Genomic DNA, 21,313 nt, shown 5'->3' with positions numbered 1-21,313 from the left:
GCGCACAGTATACCGGCGCCGGAATCCCGGCGCACAGAATACCGGCGCCGGAATCCCGACAGCGGGCATACTGACACTTTTCCTCCCTCTTGGGGGTTCACGACTACCCTGGAGGGAGAATAAATACGCGCCACCGTACCCGCAGCGAGCCCGCAAGGGGCTCATTTGCGCTCGCCACGCTGTCGGTATGCCGGCGGTCGGTATGCTGGCTGCCGGGAGCCCGGCCGCCGGCATACCATACTACACCCATTAAATCAGACTACCAGTGGATCATGGCGTGATCTTACTTACCCCGCTCACACAGGTTTTATGGCTGCTGTAGCTGTCATTCCATTTATTGTACGCTGAAGTATATTCTTTACTACAAGTACTGCATGAGAAACAGTGTATTGGTGTTTATAATAGCAGCCTGCATTTGGCTTTGTTTAATGTTAAAGAATTTACCATTTATTTTTGTTTACATACATTTTTTTTTTTTTTTTTTTAACATTTTAAGTTGTTTCTTTTCCCTAACTAGCATAACTGTGGGGTTTCCTTGTGTGGGGGAACCAGAGCTGACTGTCGGGATATATTTTGTTTGTGTTTTCAAATAAAGTGCAACTCTAGGTTGTATAGTTTACTAATGTAAAACCATTAGCTGATAAACAGTATATGTAACCATGCTGTGTGCCCGCGCCTCTAGGTAAAGTACGTTTGCTCAGCTATGGGTTGCCGTCGCTGGAATGAAGAGGAGGGTGAGCAGGATGATGTTCTCCTGTTGCACCGAAAACAGAAAACTGTGCGCGCTGTGGGTCCTCGCAGTGGCAGCGAGAAGTAAGAAACGCTCTCTGACATAAGTTATTGATTGATTTATTTTTTTTGGGGTGGGGAGGGCGTTGCAATTATTGTTTCTCGCTGTTAATTTTGTTTATTTTTTTGAGTTTATAAACAATAATCATTAATTTATTCCGCATTATTAGTTAGAACATCCACTAATATAATGTCTCAAGCTGGTCTGGTAAGTGTAGGTGGTAAAATCCAACCTCTTGTCTTCTCCCCTGATGCCAGTTAAATACCCTTCCATTATGAGGCAGTCAAAGGTCATGTCCTGGACTTAATCTGCATCTTTATCTGATTCTGTGCGTGTAAGTGCAGTTAGTGAAGAACATGCCTATATCTGTTTATGGATGCAGTCATGTGGCAGTCTCCCAGCCCCAACTCTCTGTTTATGACCTGCAGGGGTGGTATTCATGAGAACGCCTGTCACATGACCTCCACCAACATCCCGCCCCCTCACTATCCCAATGGTCGGCATGCCGACCAACAGGGACTATTTCCACTCATGGGTGTCCACGACACCCATAGAGTGGGAATAGAACCCGTGGTCGCCACCGAGCCCGCAAGGGTCTTGCTGCACTCGCCCCTCCCTGCCAGGATCCCAGCGTCGGTATGCTGAACAGCGGTCTCCTGACCGCCGGTCAGCCATACTGCACCCACCAGGAGATGTGAGGGAATTACAGTACATTGTCACCCGTTTTTGTCTCTGCTTGAATCCTGTAGTCTTCCCCATATATTTGGGCTTTCTTATGTTTGATAGTAATAAATCCTTGGTACCACCTCATCAAGGGGTAAATTTACTAAGCCAAACCCGACCTATATTGACTGTTATCTCTGTTTGTGTCTAAACAATAATTACAAACCGTCGGCTTTCAGTGTCAAAAACTCTGCTGTCGTCTTTGAGCCTTCACTTCAAAACCAACTGCTTAGAAGTTCAAAACCAGAGGGAACCCCCCCCCCCCCCCCCCCCCGTATAGAATCACTGCACAAATGGGCATTACTGCCTCACAGCACTGAGGTCATGGTTTGGATTCCCACCATGGCCCTAACTGTGTGGAGTTTGTATAGTCTCCCCATACTTGCGTGGGTTTCCTCTGGGTACTCCGGTTTCCTCCCACAATCCAAAAATATACTGGTAGGTCAATTGCTCCCAACAAAATTAACCCTAATGTGTGTGTGTGTGTGTGTGTGTGTACACATGTGGTAGGAATATAGATTGGAAGCTCCACTGGGGCAGGGACTGAGGTGAATGGACAAATAGTCTCTGTAAAGTTCTGCGGAATATGTGTGCGCTATACATATAACTGGTAATATTAATAAATAATGAGTATGATCTGGGCAGGCTTCATTACTGTAGGTTTAAAAGAAAAGAAAGGGATGAATAAAAAATAATTGTTCGTTACAGTTGCACTGCAGGTACCAGCAGGCCTTCCCCGGCACTTGTGGAACAACAATTGCCAACATGCCTGAACATTAACGGCCCACTGGCACCTGTAGTGCGTCCATCAAGAAAATAATTAAATACCGAATTGCACGCTGAATGGGGATTTCCTTTATTGAAAGAAAACTTGTACTCTCCAAACCTCTTCCGTTTTCCATCCAAGCGTCTTCAGTAAAATAAAACGAAAAATCCCGGCCCTCATGGACGAGCAATGTGCACTAGTAACAGTGCTAGCACATAATACCAGTTTACTGAATAAATAGGGAAGTGCTTCTTGGCTAAGAGTGTTGGTTCCCGTGCGGTCAGCCAATCAATGCTATGAAAAGTGGCCGGCAGTAACGTGTCATTACTCAGTTTGAGGCGCACTTATCCAAACAGAGCTGTGGGTAGACATTGTGGGTTAGTAGGTTGGGTGCTTGATAATACTTTCTTTTAAAAAAAACAAACAAACCTGCGTTCTAATGGATTTATAAACCATCCTATTCTCTCTCCTCACCCCTGTAATGCTTTTTGTGCTACGGAATATGTGAACTTGTGTGACGTCTCTTGTTCCTCAGGTGGAACTTCAGCGTTGGGCACTTTGAGCTGCGCTACATCCCAGACGTTGAGCCACGCGTGGGTTTCATTGAAGGTCACATTGAATCCAGCGCTAGCACGGATGAGTCTAAAATAATTTCTGACATTGACGAGCAGGAAGCCGGGACGAAGGACATGTTCATTAAGGTCTCTGTGGCAGACTGGAAAGTCATGGCCTTTAACAGGCAGCTTGGTCACCTGGAGTGGGAACACCAGGTATGAAGGGTCTGTGACTGTATGTAGGATGTGCACTTACCTCTGTAACTGGAGCTGTATGTTGTGATGTTGTGTTACAGTAGACGGCTGTCATTACCCCGTACTTTGTGTTTTTATTCCCCAATCCGTGTATCTTTACATGTTGTGTATTATGTTTCACCATTGTTCTGCTTCCTCCTAGTTCTGCACCCCGATAGCCTCCGCCTGGTTAGTCAGAGATGGGAAAGTCATTCCTATCAGTCTCTTTGATGACACGAGTTACTCGTCAAATGATGAGATCTTGGAGGATGATGAGGACATTGTGGAGGCTGCAAGAGGAGCTACGGAGTCCAGTTTCTACCTGGGTATGTGGGATACAAGATATCTGACTGACTGTATGGGTCCCCATGAATCATACATTATGTGTTTGGGGGGGATCCGGTCTCTAGGTCGACCACTATTGGTCGACAGTAAGTTGGTCGACATGGTTTCTAGGTTCACAGGGACTCTAGGTTAACACATGTACTAGGTCAACATGAGTTTTTTTTTCAAATTGTTTTTTATTTTATTTTTAAATTTTGAACTTTTTCATACTTTACCATCCACGTGGACTACAATTGGGAACGGTAACCTGTGCCGAGCGCAGCGAGGCACCTTGCCCGAAGCATGGCGAGCCATGTGACAGGACACGGTGCACTAATTGGGGTTCTACGTCACTCTACGAAGAAGACGACACCATTTTTTTTTTTTTAAACTCATGTCGACCTAGTACATGTCGACCTAGCGTCCCTGCCGACCTAGAAACCATGTCGACCTACTTACTGTCGACCAATAGTGGTCGACCTAGACACTGTTGACCTAAGTCTATTCTTTCTAACATACCACACCCCACCCGTTTGGGGAAAGAGGGACCTCAGCATGTAAACATTAGTATATGTGTCAGCCTTGAGTGTATATAGCAGGATACTGTCACCTGTACTGTATAATATGTCATGAAGTAGTCTTAATAGTGAGCGCAGTCTACGCTACACACTGATAGATGGGGAACGTGTCTGCAGGCCGTAATATGACTGTCCTTTTTTTTAAAGTTCTTCCTATTTCTGTTTTCTTAACCCGAACAGTGTTTCACAATTTATTAAAGAGCCTCTGATTGGAAAAATACATTTTGGGTGGACATCCTATAATCCTAAATCTAAAAAATTAGTCGTGGTATATTTAACCCGCTATGCCCAATTTTTCTTTTTAGACTTAATATAATAAGAGTAGTTTTAAATATAATCTCATGTGTGTCCTGACGTTAAACTGAATGTCTTCTCCGCACTGATGATCAGGTGCTGACTGAATGCACACCTGATCCACTCGTTCATGGAGATATGGTTATAATGCTCTTCTGTCACTCATCTCGTGTAAGAAGACATATTTATTTTTTAAAGAGTGGTGAAACACAATCTCCATGCAAACAGCAATTTTAAAGTCTGTTATTTATTGGAGTAGGGTCCAGTGATATCAGTGAGGTAGGAATACAGTCATTTATCTGGGTTTAAATGGTTACATACGGTAGGCCAGGCATTCCCAACCACGGTCCTCAAGGCACACCAACAGTGCAGGTATAATACCCCTTTCACACCGCAGCTTGTACACGGTAATTTGCCATTTTTACTGGCCTCCTAAACGGTTCGAGCTGCGATGTGAAAGGGTCACCTTCAATTTACCGTTTACGAAATACCGGTATTTTGAAACGGTAAAAAAGCAGGGTCCTACCCGTTTCAGACCCGTTTAATTGTGCAGGGTGAAAGGGTCTGAAACGGTATTTGCAAGCCCCAGAAGGTGATAGGCTGTCTCCATGTGTGATGTCACCAGGCAGAAGCAGGAAATAAACATTTAAAATGACAACCACTGTTTTGTATGGGTGAAACGGGTTCAGTGTGAAAGGTACCAAAACGGTAATGAAATGGTAATATACTGGTTACAACATGCGATGTGAAGGGGGTTTAACTGCTCAGACCCATTTTAAGAACCGTTTAAAGTACCGTTTCAAAAGCAGGTTTTGAGATGTGAAAGCAGCATTAGTGATATCCAGGCTGCAGCGCAGATGGTTAAATCAAAATAACTGAGCTACTAATTTAGTCACCTGTGTTCAAGCCTGGATATCACTAAAACCTGCACGGTTAGTGTGCCTCGAGGACCGTGGTTGGGAATGCCTGCGGTAGGCTGTGTTCATGGCTCAAATCTAAGCCGATGCAGCAGGTTCTAATGAGACAAAGATCTCATGTAGCCCCGCCCCTCTGCAGTTGAATTAGAATGGGGGGGGGCGGAGAAGATGCAACATGCCGCCATGGGGGCTGGATCTCTGTTGCGTAGAAATGGATGTCTCTGTGCTCTTTCTGTGTGTGTAAATCTGATTGGCTATGTCACTGACTGTATCACTCGCTGTTATCACAATATAGAAAATAATCCATTTATTTTAAATATGATGTTAATAACCTTTAGTATACACTCCATTCATTGTTATCCAGTCACTTCCACTGTTTTCTTCAGCATCTTTTGGGCACAAGCAGTTGCCTGTTTCTGTGAGTGACGCCTTGTTATATTCCATTTACATGTTAGGAATGTTCCGGGGACAGCTGTATCTGCAAGCATCTGTCCGACCATCTGAAAAATTCCCAATTAATCCAACTGCGTTGGACACCATGAAGGACGGCCAAGGCATCATTTCCCTGCCAAGGATCAAATGGAAGCCTTTAATTCGTAAGCACCTGCTTCATTTAATAGTGTGCATCCAAAACTGGTGGTTTATGCGCAGAAGCATGTCAGATGGGATGGTCATTTAGCCACGCCCACTCTTAACCAATACACGCTGCAGTTGGCGTCCTCGTTAAAGACGCATTCCTTGTGGCTGTAAGCTCCTTGCATTATTTGGCAAACAAAAGTTATTTATTTATTTCCCTTTTTTGTTTTTGTTTTTTTATGTTTCTTTGGTCTATTAAAAGGTGTGTGTTTGTTTGTTTGTTTGTTTGTTTTTTTGTTTTTTGTTAATGTGTATTCTATACAGTATGTAACGGTGCGTTTTCAGGTTTGTGTGATTTATTCTGCACCTGATACAGTTTGGCTAAATAGAGAAATGGCTGCACAGTAATATTTAGAAACCTGATAGGGCAGCACAGCCCTGAGGTCATGGGTTCGATTCCCACCATGGCCCTAACTCTGTGGAGTTTGTATATTCTCCCCGTACTTGCGTGGGTTTCCTCCCACAATCCAAAAATGTACTAATAGGCTAATTGGCTTCCAACAAAATTAACCCTAGTGTGAATGTGTGCGCGTGTACATATGGTAGGAATATAGATTGTAAGCTCCACTGGGGCAGGGACTGATGTGAATGGCCAAATACTCTCTCTGTAAAGTGCTGCGATATATGTGTGTGCTATATAAATAACTGATTATAATATAATAATAATTCTGTTCTCCACCCTCAGACTCTCCCTCCAGGACTCCGGTGTTGGTTGGTTCAGACGAGTTTGATAAGTGCCTCAGCAACGACAAGTTCTCCCATGAAGAATACAGCAATGGCGCACTGTCTGTGCTGCAGTATCCCTATGGTAAGTGTGTGGATCACACAGAGGAGGCAGAGACAAGTTTCGTGGTCCATTGCTGTTAGCTTTTTATAGATTGCAACAGCGGAGGAAATGATGGTAACATCTATGGGTCCTAGGGATATATGTACTGATAGAGCAGTTTTACAGAAGTGGAGCTGTTGCCCATAGCAACCAATCAGATCTACTTCTGACTTTAATTAGCACCTTCTAGAAGAAAATAGTTAGAATCTGATCGCTAAACCCGCACAATATATCTTAGACTCTCCAGGTGCCACCTACTGTACAACCTGGTTACATTACATAGACTCTGGGTTTCCTCCCCTTGGTGTGGAAGCAGCTTCATTGCTACTTCCGCAGACACAGCACTGCCACCAGCATTCAGAAAGGACTTGCTAAAGGTTTCGCAGGTGTTATGACATTTGCGCATCCCTAGATCTGATTGTGCGCCTGGAAGTTGCAGCTAAACCTTTGGTGTGTTGCATGAGGTTGAGAAAATTTGTGACTTTTTATTTTTTATATATATTTTTTTATTTAGTGCTCAAACATAACATACTCTGTAATCCATTTTTCTCATACGTCCTAGAGGATGCTGGGGATGCTTCAAGAACCATGGGTTATAGACGGGATCCGCAGGAGACATGGGCACTTTAAGACTTTAAATGGGTGTGAACTGGCTCCTCCCTCTATGCCCCTCCTCCAGACTCCAGTTAGATTCTGTGCCCAGTGAGACTGGATGCACACTGAGGAAGCTCTCCAGAGTTTCTCAGAAAAAAGACTTTGTTAGGTTTATTATTTTCAGGGAGCACTGCTGGCAACACGCTCCCTGCATCGTGGGACTGAGGGGAGAGAAGCAGTCCTACTTCTGTGAGTTTCAAGGCTCTGATTCTTAGGCTACTGGACACCATTAGCTCCAGAGGGTCTGATCGCTAGGTACGGCTAGATGCTCGTTCCCGGAGCCGCGCCGTCGCCCCCCTTGCAGAGCCAGAAGTCAGAAGCCGGGTGATTAGAAGAAGATCTGAAGACTTCAGTGACGGCAGAAGATTTCAGTGACGGCTTTTGAGGTACCGCGCAGCGGCCGCGCTGCGCGCCATGCTCCCACATACGAAACGGCACTGCAGGGTGCAGGGGGGGCGCCCTGGGCAGCATAAAACCTCAATAGCAACTGGCATAAGAGTATACAGTGCCTGGGCACTAAATACAGACCCCCGCCAGTATAAATATATAAAAATAAGCTGGACTGAAGCGCGCCATTAAAGGGGCGTGGCTTAGCTCTAACCAGCACCATTTTCTCTTCACAGCTGCAGAGATGCTGAGCCTGGCCTCCCACACTGCTGTACAAGTTTCGGGGTGCAAAACGGGGGGGGGGGGGCACAGTTGATTTGGTGCTATTTTATTGATATTAAAAGCGCTAACAGGTCTGGGCAGTATATTACACGCTTCAGAACCGGGATAGGCGCTGGGTTGTGAGCGAAACACAGAGGGAGTTCTGCCAGCTAACAGGCTTTGCTGTGGGTCTATCCCCTATAGCCCCAGTGTTTTGTGGGTGTCGGTACGCGTGTGTCGACATGGCTGAGTGCTCTTCCCAGGAGGAGGCTGGAGTGGGGACAGAAAAGGCTGTGGGAGTGACCGTGTCTGCACCGCCGACGGCTGATTGGGTAAATGTTTTGAATGCTAATGTGGCTCGATTGAACAAAAGATTGGATAAATCTGAGTCTCCGAACCAGACATGGAGAAAATCCATGGAGGATGCATTATCACAGGTTCAGACCCCCTCAGGGTCACAGAAGCGTTCATTTACCCAGATAGCAGATACCGACACGGACTCTAATTCCAGTGTCGACTATAGTGATGCCAGATTGAATCCTAAACTGGCTACGAGCATTCAGTACATGATTGTGGCGATAAAAGACATATTACATATCACGGAAGACCCTGCTGTTCCTGATACTAGGGTCTGCATGTTTAAGGGAAAGAAACCTGAGGTGACGTTTCCTCCCTCTCATGAACTGAACGCTCTTTTTGAAAAAGCTTGGGAAAATCCTGACAAGAAGTCACAGGTTCCCAAGAGAATTCCGGTGGCATATCCGTTCCCCTCTGGGGACAGGGAAAAGTGGGAGTCAACCCCCACGGTGGATAAAGCTCTATTGCGTCTGTCCAAAAAGGTGGCGCTTCCGTCTCCTGACACGGCAGCCCTGAAGGATCCTGCGGATCGTAAGCAGGAAAATACACTAAAATCCATTTATGTCACTACAGGTACGCTGCTCAGGCCTGCCATGGCATCGGCATGGGTGAGTAGCGCCATTGAAAAGTGGGCAGATAACTTGTCATCTGATATGGATTCCCTGGACAGGGACAGCGTGCTTTTGGCTCTGGGTCATATCAGGGACGCTGCAGCCTATCTAAAGGAAGCTGCGAGGGATATTGGCCTTTTGGGATCAAGGGCCAATGCCATCGCGGTCTCGGCTAGGAGGGCATTGTGAATTCATCAATGGAATGCTGATGCTGACTCTAAGAAGGCTATGGAGTCTCTGCCGTTCAATGGTAGTGTCTTGTTTGGTGACGGCCTCACTGACCTGGTATCTACAGCTACCGTGGGTAAGTCATCGTTTCTACCTTATGTTCCTGCACAACAAAAGAAAACGGCCCACTATCAGATGCAGTCCTTTCGGCCCAATAAATACAAAAAAGGCCGAGGGTCTTTCTTCCTTGCTACGAGAGGAAGAGGAGGGGGAATAAGGTCACAGGCTGTGGCAAATTCCCAAGAGCAGAAGTCCTTCCCGGCTTCTACCAAATCCACCGCATGACGCTGGGGCTCCTCTGCGGGAGTCCGCACCGGTGGGAGCACGTCTCCAACTCTTCAGTCAGGTTTGGGTTCGCTCGGCCCTGGATCCTTGGGTATCGGAAATAGTAACCCAAGGTTACAGTTTGGAGTTTCAAGACGTGCCCCCTCACCGATTTTTCAAATCGGCCTTACCAGCTTCTCTTCCAGAAAGAGAGGTAGTTTGCGCTGCAATACTAAAGCTGTGTCAAAATCAAGTCCTTGTCACGGTACCCCCGTCACAACAGGGGGAAGGCTTTTATTCGAGCCTGTTCGTGGTCCCGAAGCCAGATGGCTCAGTCAGACCGATTCTGAACCTAAAATCCCTCAATTTCTATCTGAAAAAAATTCAAATTCAGGATGGAATCTCTCCGAACAGTGATCTTCAGTCTGGAGGAGGGGGATTTTATGGTGTCGGTCGACATAAAGGATGCCTACTTACACGTCCCCATATATCCTCCACATCAGGCTTATCTAAGGTTTGCTGTTCAGGATTGTCATTACCAATTTCAGACGCTGCCGTTTGGTCTGTCCACGGCTCTGAGGATTTTCACCAAGGTTATGGCGGAAATGATGGTTCTCCTGCGCAGGCAGGGAATCACAATTATCCCGTACTTGGACGATCTCCTGATAAAGGCGAGATCCAAGGAGCAATTACTGAAAAACGTTACGCTCTCCCTGACAATTCTGCAACAACATGGTTGGCTCCTAAACTTGCCAAAATCGCAGTTGGTTCCGACAACACGGCTGTCGTTCTTGGGTATGATTCTGGATACAGAATTACAGAGTTTTTTTTTTTTCCAGTGGAAAAGGCTCTGGAAATACAGAACATGGTAAAACAGATTCTGAAACCGGCAAGAGTGTTGATTCTTCAATGTACGCGGTTGCTGGGGAAGATGGTGGCGGCCTACGAGGCCATTCAGTTTGGCAGGTTCCATGCCAGGGTGTTTCAGTGGGACCTGTTGGACAAGTGGTCAGGGTCTCACCTCCATATGCACCGGAAAATAATCCTATCTTCCAGGACCAGAATCTCTCCTGTGGTGGCTGCACAGTTCTCACTAGGGAGGCCAATCCCGGGCTGTTTTTTCAATCCCGGGATTCGGGATTGAAAAACGGTCAATCCCGGGATTCCCGGTATCCCGGGATTGCAGTAGGCACCAGTGAAAGATGTAGGGAGCAGCGCTGGAGGGAGGGTGTAGGTAGCGGTGCGGGAGGTAGGGAGGGGGTAGGCAAAGGCGTGCGCAGACACTGACAGGCGGGTGCCCGCACCACTACCTACACCCACCCTCCACGGCATTATAGTGTTCTCTCACCTCCCCTGTCCTGGATATAGACTGCTCACCTGGCCGGCCCAGGTAAGCAGTGTATGTCCAGGACAGGGGAGGTGAGAGAACACTATAATGCCGTGTCGTGGAGGGGGGGTGTCCGGAGCGGCAACCACCCGCCCTCCCGCGCCGCTTCCAACCCTCCCGCACATTCGCACTGTAATCCCTTGAATACCGGGATTGGAGGCTCCAATCCCGGGATTCAAATCCCGGCATTTTTGGGCCCAAATCCCGGGATCCCGCCGATCCCGGGATTGGCCTCCCTAGTTCTCATCTCCTAGAGGGACGCAGGTTCGGGATCCAAGATTAGATCCTGGTGACCACGGATGCAAGTCTTCGAGGCTGGGGAGCAGTCACACAGGGGGAAAATTTTCCAGGGAAAAGGGTCAAGCCAGGAAGCTTGTCTGCACATCAACATTCTGGAATTAAGGGCCATTTACAACGGCCTTCGGCAAGCAGAACATCTTCGCGGTCTGCCCATCTTGATTCAGTCAGACAACATAACAGCAGTGACGTACAAATACCGCCAGGGCGGAACAAAGAGCAGAGCGGCGATGGCGGAGGCCACAAAAGTTCTTCGCTGGGCGGAGAAACATGCAAGCGCTCTGTCAGCAGTCTTCATTCCAGGAGTGGACAACTGGGAAGCAGACTTCCTCAGCAGACACGATCTCCATCCAGGAGAGTGGGGTCTTCATCAAGAGGTCTTTGCAGAAGTGACAAGTCGTTGGGGAATTCCTCAAATAGATGTGATGGCGTCTTGCCTCAACAAGAAACTTCAGAGATATTGTTCCAGGTCGAGGGACCCTCAAGCAATAGCGGTGGACGCCCTGGTGACACCGTGGGTGTTTCAGTCGGTCTGTGTTCCCTACACTTCCACTCATTCCGAAGGTGATAAAGATGATAAGAAGAACAAAGGTTCAGGCGATCCTCATTGTTCCGGACTGGCCAAGGAGGGCTTGGTATCCAGATCTTCAAGAATTACTCATAGAAGATCCCTGGCCTTTTCCTCTACGAGAGGACCTGTTACAGTAAGGACCGTGCGTGTATCAAGACTTACCGCGGCTGCGTTTGACGGCATGGCGGTTGAACGCCAAATCCTAGCCCGAAAGGGTATTCCCAGTGAAGTCATTCCCACACTACTTCAGGCTAGAAAAGAAGTAACGGCGAAGCATTACCACCATATTTGGAGAAAATATGTGTCTTGGTGTGAATCCAAGAAGGCTCCTACGGAAGAATTTCAGCTAGGGCGTTTGCTCCATTTTTTTTGCAAGCAGGTGTGGATGCGGGCCTAAAGTTAGGCTCCATTAAAGTACAAATTTCGGCCTTATCTATTTTCTTTCAGAAAGAATTGGCCTCCCTTCCAGAAGTTCAGACCTTCGTGAAGGGCGTGCTGCACATCCAACCACTCTTTGTGCCCCCAGTGGCACCATGGGATCTTAATGTGGTGTTGCAGTTCCTACAATCTCATTGGTTTCAACCTTTGCATAAGGTTGAGTTGAAATTCCTTACTTGGAAAGTGGTCATGCTGTTGGCCTTGGCATCCGCAAGGCGGGTGTCTGAATTGGCGGCTTTGTCTCACAAAAGCCCCTATTTTCTCTGACATCCTAGTGGATGCTGGGAACTCCGTAAGGACCATGGGGAATAGACGGGCTCCGCAGGAGACTGGGCACTCTAAAAGAAAGATTAGGTACTATCTGGTGTGCACTGGTTCCTCCCACTATGACCCTCCTCCAGACCTCAGTTCGATTTCTGTGCCCGGCCGAGCTGGATGCACACTAGGGGCTCTCCTGAGCTCCTAGAAAGAAAGTTTTATTTTAGGTTTTTTATTTTACAGTGAGACCTGCTGGCAACAGGCTCACTGCATCGAGGGACTAAGGGGAGAAGAAGCGAACCTACCTGCTTGCAGCTAGCTTGGGCTTCTTAGGCTACTGGACACCATTAGCTCCAGAGGGATCGACCGCATGGAACTGGCCTTGGTGTTCGTTCCCGGAGCCGCGCCGCCGTCCCCCTTACAGAGCCAGAAGCAAGAAGAGGTCCGGAAAATCGGCGGCAGAAGACATCAGTCTTCACCAAGGTAGCGCACAGCACTGCAGCTGTGCGCCATTGCTCCTCATACACACTTCACACTCCGGTCACTGAGGGTGCTGGGGGGGGGGGGGGGGCCCGGGCCCTGAGCAGCAATAAAAACACCTTGGCTGGCAAATATATCACAATATATAGCCCCAGAGGCTATATATGTGATAGATACCCCTGCCAGAATCCATAAAAAAGGAGAAAAGTCCGCGAAAAAGGGGCGGAGCTATCTCCCTCAGCACACTGGCGCCATTTTCTCTTCACAGTGCAGCTGGAAGACAGCTCCCCAGGCTCTCCCCTGTAGTTTGCAGGCTCAAAGGGTTAAAAAGAGGGGGGGCACTAAATTTAGGCGCAATATTGTATATACAAGCAGCTATTGGGAAAAATTCACTCAATATAGTGTTAATCCCTAAATTATATAGCGCTCTGGTGTGTGCTGGCATACTCTCTCTGTCTCCCCAAAGGGCTGTGTGGGGTCCTGTCCTCAGTCAGAGCATTCCCTGTGTGTGTGCGGTGTGTTGGTACGGCTGTGTCGACACGTTTGATGAGGAAGCTTATGTGGTGGCAGAGCAGATGCCGATAAATGTGATGTCGCCCCCTGTGGGGCCGACACCAGAGTGGATGGATAGGTGGAAGGTATAAACCGACCGTGTCAACTCCTTACATAAAAGGCTGGATGACGTAACAGCTGTGGGACAGCCGGCTTCTCAGCCCGCGCCTGCCCAGGCGTCTCAAAGGCCATCAGGGGCTCAAAAACGCCCGCTCCCTCAGATGGCAGACACAGATGTCGACACGGAGTCTGACTCCAGTGTCGACGAGGTTGAGACATATACACAATCCACTAGGAACATCCGTTACATGATCCCGGCAATAAAAAATGTGTTACACATTTCTGACATTAACCCAAGTACCACTAAAAAAGGGTTTTATGTTTGGGGAGAAAAAGCAGGCAGTGTTTTGTTCCCCCATCAAATGAGTGAATGAAGTGTGAAAAAGCGTGGGTTCCCCCGATAAGAAACTGGTCATTTCTAAAAAGTTACTGATGGCGTACCCTTTCCCGCCAGAGGATAAGTTACGCTGGGAGATATCCCCTAGGGTGGATAAGGCGCTCACACGTTTGTCAAAAAAGGTGGCACTGCCGTCTTAGGATACGGCCACTTTGAAGGTACCTGCTGATAAAAAGCAGGAGGCTATCCTGAAGTCTGTATTTACACACTCGGGTACTAGACTGAGACCTGCAGATAGTGCTGCTGCAGCGTGGTTTGTGACCCTGTCAAACAGGGATACTATTTTGCGAACATAAGAGCATATTAAAGACGTCTTATATATGAGGGATGCTTAGAGGGATATTTTGCCGGCTGGCATCCTGAATTAATGCAATGTCCATTCTGTCAGGAGGGTTTTAGAGACCCGACACTGGACAGGTGATGCTGACTTTAAAAGGCACATAGAGCCTTATAAGGGTGAGGAATTGTTTGGGGATGGTCTCTGGGACCTCGTATCCACAGCCACAGCTGGGAAGAAAATTTTTACCTCAGGTTTCCTCACAGCCTAAGAAAGCACTGTATTATCAGGTACATTCCTTTCGGCTTCAGAAAAGCAAGCGGGTCAAAGGCGCTTCCTTTCTGCACAGAGACGAGGGAAGAGGGAAAAAGCTGCACCAGTCAGCCAGTTCCCAGAATCAAAATTCTTCCTCCGCTTCCTCTAAGTCCACCGCATGACGCGGGGGCTCCACAGGCGTAGCCAGTTACGGTGGGGGGCCGCCTCAAAAATTTTAGCAATCAGTGGGCTCGCTCACAGGTGGATCCCTGGATCCTTCAAGTAGTATCTCAGGGGTACAAGCTGGAATTCGAGGCGTCTCCCCCCGCCGTTTCCTCAAATCTGCCTTGCCGACAACTCCCTCAGGCAGGGAGGCTGTGCTAGAGGCAATTCACAAGCTGTATTCCCAGCAGGTGATAGTCAAGGTGCCCCTACTTCAGCAAGGACGGGGTTACTATTCCACACTGTTTGTGGTACCGAAACCGGACGGTTCGGTGAGACCCATTTTAAATTTGAAATCCTTGAACACATACATAAAAAAATTCAAGTTCAAGATGGAATCGCTCAGGGCGGTTATTGCAAGCCTGGAGGAGGGGGATTACATGGTATCCCTGGACATCAAGGATGCTTACCTACATGTCCCCATTTACCATCCTCACCAGGAGTACCTCAGATTTGTGGTACAGGATTGCCATTACCAATTCCAAACACTGCCGTTTGGACTGTCCACGGCACCGAGGATCTTTACCAAGGTAATGGCAGAAATGATGATACTCCTTCGAAAAAAGGGAGTTTTAATTATCCCGTACTTGGACGATCTCCTTATAAAGGCGAGGTCCAAGGAGCAGTTGTTGGTCGGAGTAGCACTATCTCGGGAAGTGCTACAACAGCACGGATGGATTCTATACATTCCAAAGTCACAGCTGGTTCCTACCACACGCCTAATGTTCCTGGGGATGGTTCTGGACACAGAACAGAAAAAAGTGTTTCTCCCGCAGGAGAAAGCCAAGGAGCTGTCATCTCTAGTCAGAGACCTCCTGAAACCAAAACAGGTATCGGTGCATCACTGCACACGAGTCCTGGGAAAAATGGTAGCTTCTTACGAAGCAGAATTCCATTCGGCAGGTTCCATGCAAGAACCTTTCAGTGGGACCTCTTGGACAAGTGGTCGGGATCGCATCTTCAGATGCATCGGCTGATAACCCTGTCTCCAAGGACCAGGGTATCTCTACTGTGGTGGCTGCAGAGTGCTCATCTTCAAGAGGGCCGCAGATTCGGCATACAGGACTGGGTCCTGGTAACCACGGATGCCAGCCTTCGAGGCTGGGGGGCAGTCACACAGGGAAGAAATTTCCAAGGACTTTGGTCAAGTCAGGAGTCGTCCCTACACATAAATGTTCTGGAACTGAGGGCCATTTACAATGCCCTAAGTCTGGCAAGGCCTCTGCTTCAAAACCAGCCGGTACTGATCCAATCAAACAACATCACGGCAGTCGCCCATGTAAACCGACAGAGCGGCACAAGAAGCAGGATGGCGATGGCAGAAGCCACAAGGATTCTCCAATGGGCGGAAAATCACGTCTTAGCACTGTCAGCAGTGTTCATTCCGGGAGTGGACAACTGGGAAGCAGACTTCCTCAGCAGACACGACCTACACCCGGGAGAGTGGGGACTTCATCCAGAAGTCTTCCAACTGTTGGTAAACCGTTGGGAAAAGCCACAGGTGGACATGATGGCGTCCCGCCTAAACAAAAAACTAGATATTGTGCCAGGTCAAGGGACCCTGCGGCAATAGCTGTGGACGCTCTAGTGACACCGTGGGTGTACCAGTCTGTTTATGTATTCCCTCCTCTGCCTCTCATACCAAAGGTACTGAGAATAATAAGAAGTAAGAACGATACTCGTGGTTCCGGATGGGCCAAGAAGAGCTTGGTACCCAGAACTTCAAGAAATTATATCAGAGGACCCATGGCCTCTACCGCTCAGACAGTATCTGCTACAGCAGGGGCCCTGTCTGTTCCAAGACTTACCGCGGCTGCTTTTGACGGCATGGCGGTTGAATTCCGGATCCTAAAGGAAAAGGGCATTCCGGAGGAAGCCATTCCTACGCTGATAAAAGCCAGGAAAGAAATAACCGCAAACCATTATCACCGTATTTGGCGAAAATATGTTGCGTGGTGTGAGGCCAGGAAGGCCCCAACAGAGGAATTTCAGCTGGGTCGTTTTCTGCACTTCCTACAGTCAGGAGTGACTATGGGCCTAAACTTGGGTTCCATTAAGGTCCAGATTTCGGCTCTGTCGATTTTCTTCCAGAAAGAACTGGCTTCACTGCCTGGAGTTCAGACATTTGTAAAGGGAGTGCTACATATTCAGCCCCCTTTTGTGCCTCCTGTGGCACCTTGGGATCTCAACGTGGTGTTGAGTTTCCTAAAATCACATTGGTTTGAGCCACTTAAAACTGTGGATTTGAAATATCTCACGTGGAAAGTGGTCATGTTATTGGCCTTGGCTTGGGCCAGGCGTGTGTCAGAATTGGCGGCTTTGTCATGTAAAAGCCCTTATCTGATTTTCCATATGGATAGGGCAGAATTGAGGACTCGTCCCCAGTTTCTCCCTAAGGTGGTATCAGCTTTTCACTTGAACCAACCTATTGTAGTGCCTGCGGCTACTAGGGACTTGGAAGATTCCAAGTTACTGGACGTAGTCAGGGCCTTAAAAATTTATATTTCCAGGACGGCTGAAGTCAGGAAAACTGACTCGCTTTTTATCCTGTAGGCACCCAACAAAATAGGTGCTCCTGCTTCTAAGCAGACTATTGCTTGCTGAATTTGTAGCACAATTCAGCTGGAGCATTCTGCGGCTGGATTGCCGCATCCTAAATCCGTAAAAGCCCATTCCACGAGGAAAGTGGGCTCATCTTGGGCGGCTGCCCAAGGGGTCTCGGCTTTACAACTTTGCCGAGCTGCAACTTGGTCAGGGGCAAACACGTTTGCTAAATTCTACAAATTTGATACCCTGGCTGAGGAGGACCTTGAGTTCTCTCATTCGGTGCTGCAGAGTCATCCGCACTCTCCCGCCCGTTTGGGAGCTTTGGTATAATCCCCATGGTCCTTACGGAGTTCCCAGCATCCACTAGGACGTCAGAGAAAATAAGATTTTACTCACCGGTAAATCTATTTCTCGTAGTCCGTAGTGTATGCTGGGCGCCCATCCCAAGTGCGGATTGTCTGCAATACTTGTATGTAGTAATTGCCTAACTAAGGGTTATTGTTGAGCCATCTGTTGAGAGGCTCAGTTATATTTCATACTGTTAACTGGGTATAGTATCACGAGTTATACGGTGTGATTGGTTTGGCTGGTATGAGTCTTACCCGGGATTCAAAATCCTTCCTTATTGTGTCAGCTTTTCCGGGCACAGTATCCTAACTGAGGTCTGGAGGAGGGTCATAGTGGGAGGAGCCAGTGCACACCAGATAGTACCTAATCTTTCTTTTAGAGTGCCCAGTCTCCTGCGGAGCCCGTCTATTCCCCATGGTCCTTACGGAGTTCCCAGCATCCACTACGGACTACGAGAAATAGATTTACCGGTGAGTAAAATCTTATTTAATCTTCCATGCAGTTAGAGTGGAGTTGAGAACTCGTCAGCAATTTCTGCCAAAAGTGGTTTAATCGTTCCACGTAAACCAGCCTATTGTGGTGCCAGTGGCTACTGACGCCTTGGCAGAGTCGAGTCTCTCAATGTGGTCAGAGCTTTGAAAATCTATGTCGCCAGAATGGTTCAGATTAGGAAAACAGAGGCTCTGTTTGTCCTGTGGGCTCCCAACAAGATTGGGCTCCTGCTTCCAAGGAGACTATTGCACGCTGCATCTGTAATACGATTCAGCAGACTCATTCTACAACAGGATTGCCGTTACCGAAATCGGTGAAAGCCCATTCTACCAGAAAGGTGGGCTCATCCTGGGCGGCTGCCCGAGGGGTCTCGGCATTACAGCTTTGCCGAGCTGCTACTTGGTCTGGATCAAACACCTTTGCGAAGTTTTACAAGTTTGATACCCTGGCTGATGAGGACCTCTTGTTTAGTCAATCGGTGCTGCAGAGTCATCCGCACTCTCCCGCCCGTTCTAGCGCTTTGGTATAAACCCCATGGTTCTTGAAGCATCCCCAGCATCCTCTAGGGAGTATGAGAAAATAGGATTTTTATACCCACCAGTAAATCATTTTCTCTTAGTCCGTAGAGGATGCTGGGCACTCGTCCCTGTGCGGACACTATCTGCAGTACTTGTTTAATAGTAATTGCTTGTGTTACACAAAGGTTGTGTTTCAGTTATGGTCAGCCTGTTGCTGATTTTGTTCATGCCGTTAACTGGAATTCTGTTTAGTGCGATGTTGTATGGCGTGTTTGTGGTGTGAGCTGGTATGTATCTCACCCTTAGTTTAACAATAAATAAATCCTTTTCCTCGAAATGTCCGTCTCCTGGGGCACAGTTCCTATAACTGGAGTCTGGAGGAGGGGCATAGAGGGAGGAGCCAGTTCACACCCATTCAAAGTCTTAAAGTGCCCATGTCTCCTGCGGATCCCGTCTATACCCCATGGTTCTTGAAGCATCGCCAGCATCCTCTACGGCAGGCATGTCCAAACTGCGGCCCTCCAGCTGTTGTTAAACTACACATCCCAGCATGCCCTGACACAGTTTTGCTGTCAGAGAATGCTAAAGCTGTATCAGGGCATGCTGGGATGTGTAGTTTCTCAACAGCTGGATGGCCGCAGTTTGGACATGCCTGCTCTACGGACTAAGAGAAAAGGATTTACCGGTAGGTATTAAAATCCTATTATAATGGCGCTGACCCTTTCAGCCATAGCAATAAACAGTGATTGAGCGTTCAGTTCTCCTGATGTTATACCTCATTTCTAGCAAAGACAGGAGGCGACCCCCGACTTGGAAAGCAAGGACCTCCAGAGCACATTGTTGCAGCGGTCAGCCGGGCTGCACATCCTGCCCAGCATCTGCCGGCTCTGACTATGGGTACATACCTTGCTGTGTGACACCCTGTACACTGACCATTGTCCTTGTGCACCATCCATGCCATGTTGTCTGTTGGTGTAATTCTCCATAAAGAAAATCATTTGATCTGCGGTATTCGGTTGTGTGTTGTAATCAGCATGTAGCATTGAATTGTAATAGATGGTGGCTCCTCCTCCTTCTCTCTAACTCCTCCCAGTAATTTTTGTCCAGTTGGGTGTTGTGATCTGCATGTGACAACTGGAACGGATGATGGCACCTCCTCTTTCTCTAGCTCCTCCCAGTCCCACCTGATCCTGTCCAGTTATGTGTTGTATTCAGCATGTGAAATGTGTGTGAAGAGAGGGTGTCTCCACCCCTCTCTAACTCCTCCCAGTACCTAGTGCTCGTGTCTAGGTTTTTTATTTTCCCAGAGCACATAGGTGGTGGCCATACATCTTTATGCTATTAGTAATGTATTTTATGTTAGGAATGTGGCAGAGGAGTTCTGTGGACCCCACTGTGTTCCCACGTGCTCCTTATCGTTATGTTTGCTTCTTAAGAGGCCATGCATTAAGAGCCAAATCTCCTCCGCCTTGCTGGTGCACAGTGTTGTACCTGTAGGTTGTCCTCCTTCCCCCGTGGCTGCCCTTTGCTTGCAAGTAACCTCAGGAAGGGGCCACCTGTGAGCATTCTGTAAGGTGCATGTCTCTGCAATATGCATATTTTATTGTAGATTAGTTGGCCCTCACTGTGGAAGCTAGTTTGTATGTATTTATTTGTTTAATTCCTTGTGGAAACGTAGAATTCAGAATACCATGCGCAGAGCTCCTTGGTAAGATGTTGCATTTGAACCCCTTATCCTTCTGTATGTGGATGGAGGCATGGTTTCCTCCTTCCAACCGAAGATGGTCTCAGGGCTTGACACTAAATCTGGAGCTGGATGTGTCATCCTTGATCACCGTACTAGAGGGGCTAGAGGTGTTGGTGTACATCCAGAAGATTAGTGCAGGGTTTATCAACATTTATGTTCTTCTTACGCCAAGTGTTTGCTGCAACGTGTGTTAGGTTAACTCAAGTGCCCATAAAGTTTTGTGGGGTTTTTGTATTTATAGGCCTAATGCTTTTAAACAGTTTGGAGACTCCTCCATCGACCTAATCTGTCTCTGACACCCTTGTGGGTACATGAGAAGATTGAATTCCATACTGTATATCTCTAATATAGTCTCCTCCTCCCCAGACAATGGCTATTACCTGCCATACTACAAGAGAGAGCGCAGCACACGTGGAACACAGATCACGGTTGGAATTTTGGAGAACCCAAACTACAAGAACCCTCGCAAGAAAGATCCCGTTGTGCTTCTGCCTTGGTGGAAGGAGATTGTCGGCACCATCCTGCTGTGCATCACCGCCACCACCTATGTTGTACGCAGACTGTTCCAGCCTAATCCGCACTTGGCCAGGGTATGTAACATGTCTCTAGTCCTGGAGTCCCACCTCTGTATGTCTTATATAGAGCCAGCATATTCCGTTGGGCGTTAAATCGGTAGGATTTCATTATGCCGGCTGTTAGGTTGTAGACGCCGGAATCCCAACACCCAGGTGAAATACCGGCGTTCGTAATCCCAACCTCCAGCTGGAATCCCCACTCGGGTGGTGATCTACGCCACCACCCGAGGAAGAATATAACTGAGCCTGAAGCATGGCGAGCCCGCAAGGGTATACACTGCGCTTGCCGACGGTGTTCCGGCTGTTGGTCTCCTGGCCGCTGGGATCCCAACAGCCGGGATATCATACTGAAACCGTTAAATCAATAAGTCAATGTTAATTGATTTGTCGCAATCACTTATTTATTTTTTTAAATGTGCATTTGTGTGTAATATATATATATATATATATATATATATATATATATATATATATATATATATATATAT

General features: G+C 47.7%; 1 protein-coding gene across 3 annotated transcripts in view; it reads left to right on the top strand.

The window, feature by feature from the left end:
• The window catches only part of EIF2AK3 (eukaryotic translation initiation factor 2 alpha kinase 3), a 100,753-nt gene that overhangs the window by 47,653 nt on the left and 31,787 nt on the right, over positions 1-21,313 (top strand). For 2 of the 3 annotated variants that reach the window (XM_063925126.1, XM_063925120.1), the window contains exons 4-10: positions 683-813; positions 2,815-3,049; positions 3,231-3,393; positions 5,636-5,776; positions 6,502-6,624; positions 19,290-19,400; positions 20,617-20,840. In XM_063925126.1, the coding sequence (XP_063781196.1) occupies positions 683-813; positions 2,815-3,049; positions 3,231-3,393; positions 5,636-5,776; positions 6,502-6,624; positions 19,290-19,400; positions 20,617-20,840 (1,128 nt within the window). The remainder of the gene's footprint in view (positions 1-682; positions 814-2,814; positions 3,050-3,230; positions 3,394-5,635; positions 5,777-6,501; positions 6,625-19,289; positions 19,401-20,616; positions 20,841-21,313) is intronic. The other variant, XM_063925121.1, reaches the window with a different exon arrangement.

This window comes from Pseudophryne corroboree, chromosome 1 (assembly GCF_028390025.1).
Source record: "Pseudophryne corroboree isolate aPseCor3 chromosome 1, aPseCor3.hap2, whole genome shotgun sequence".
NCBI classification, from domain to species: domain Eukaryota; kingdom Metazoa; phylum Chordata; class Amphibia; order Anura; family Myobatrachidae; genus Pseudophryne; species Pseudophryne corroboree.
This window is presented reverse-complemented; position numbering and strand designations above follow the sequence as displayed.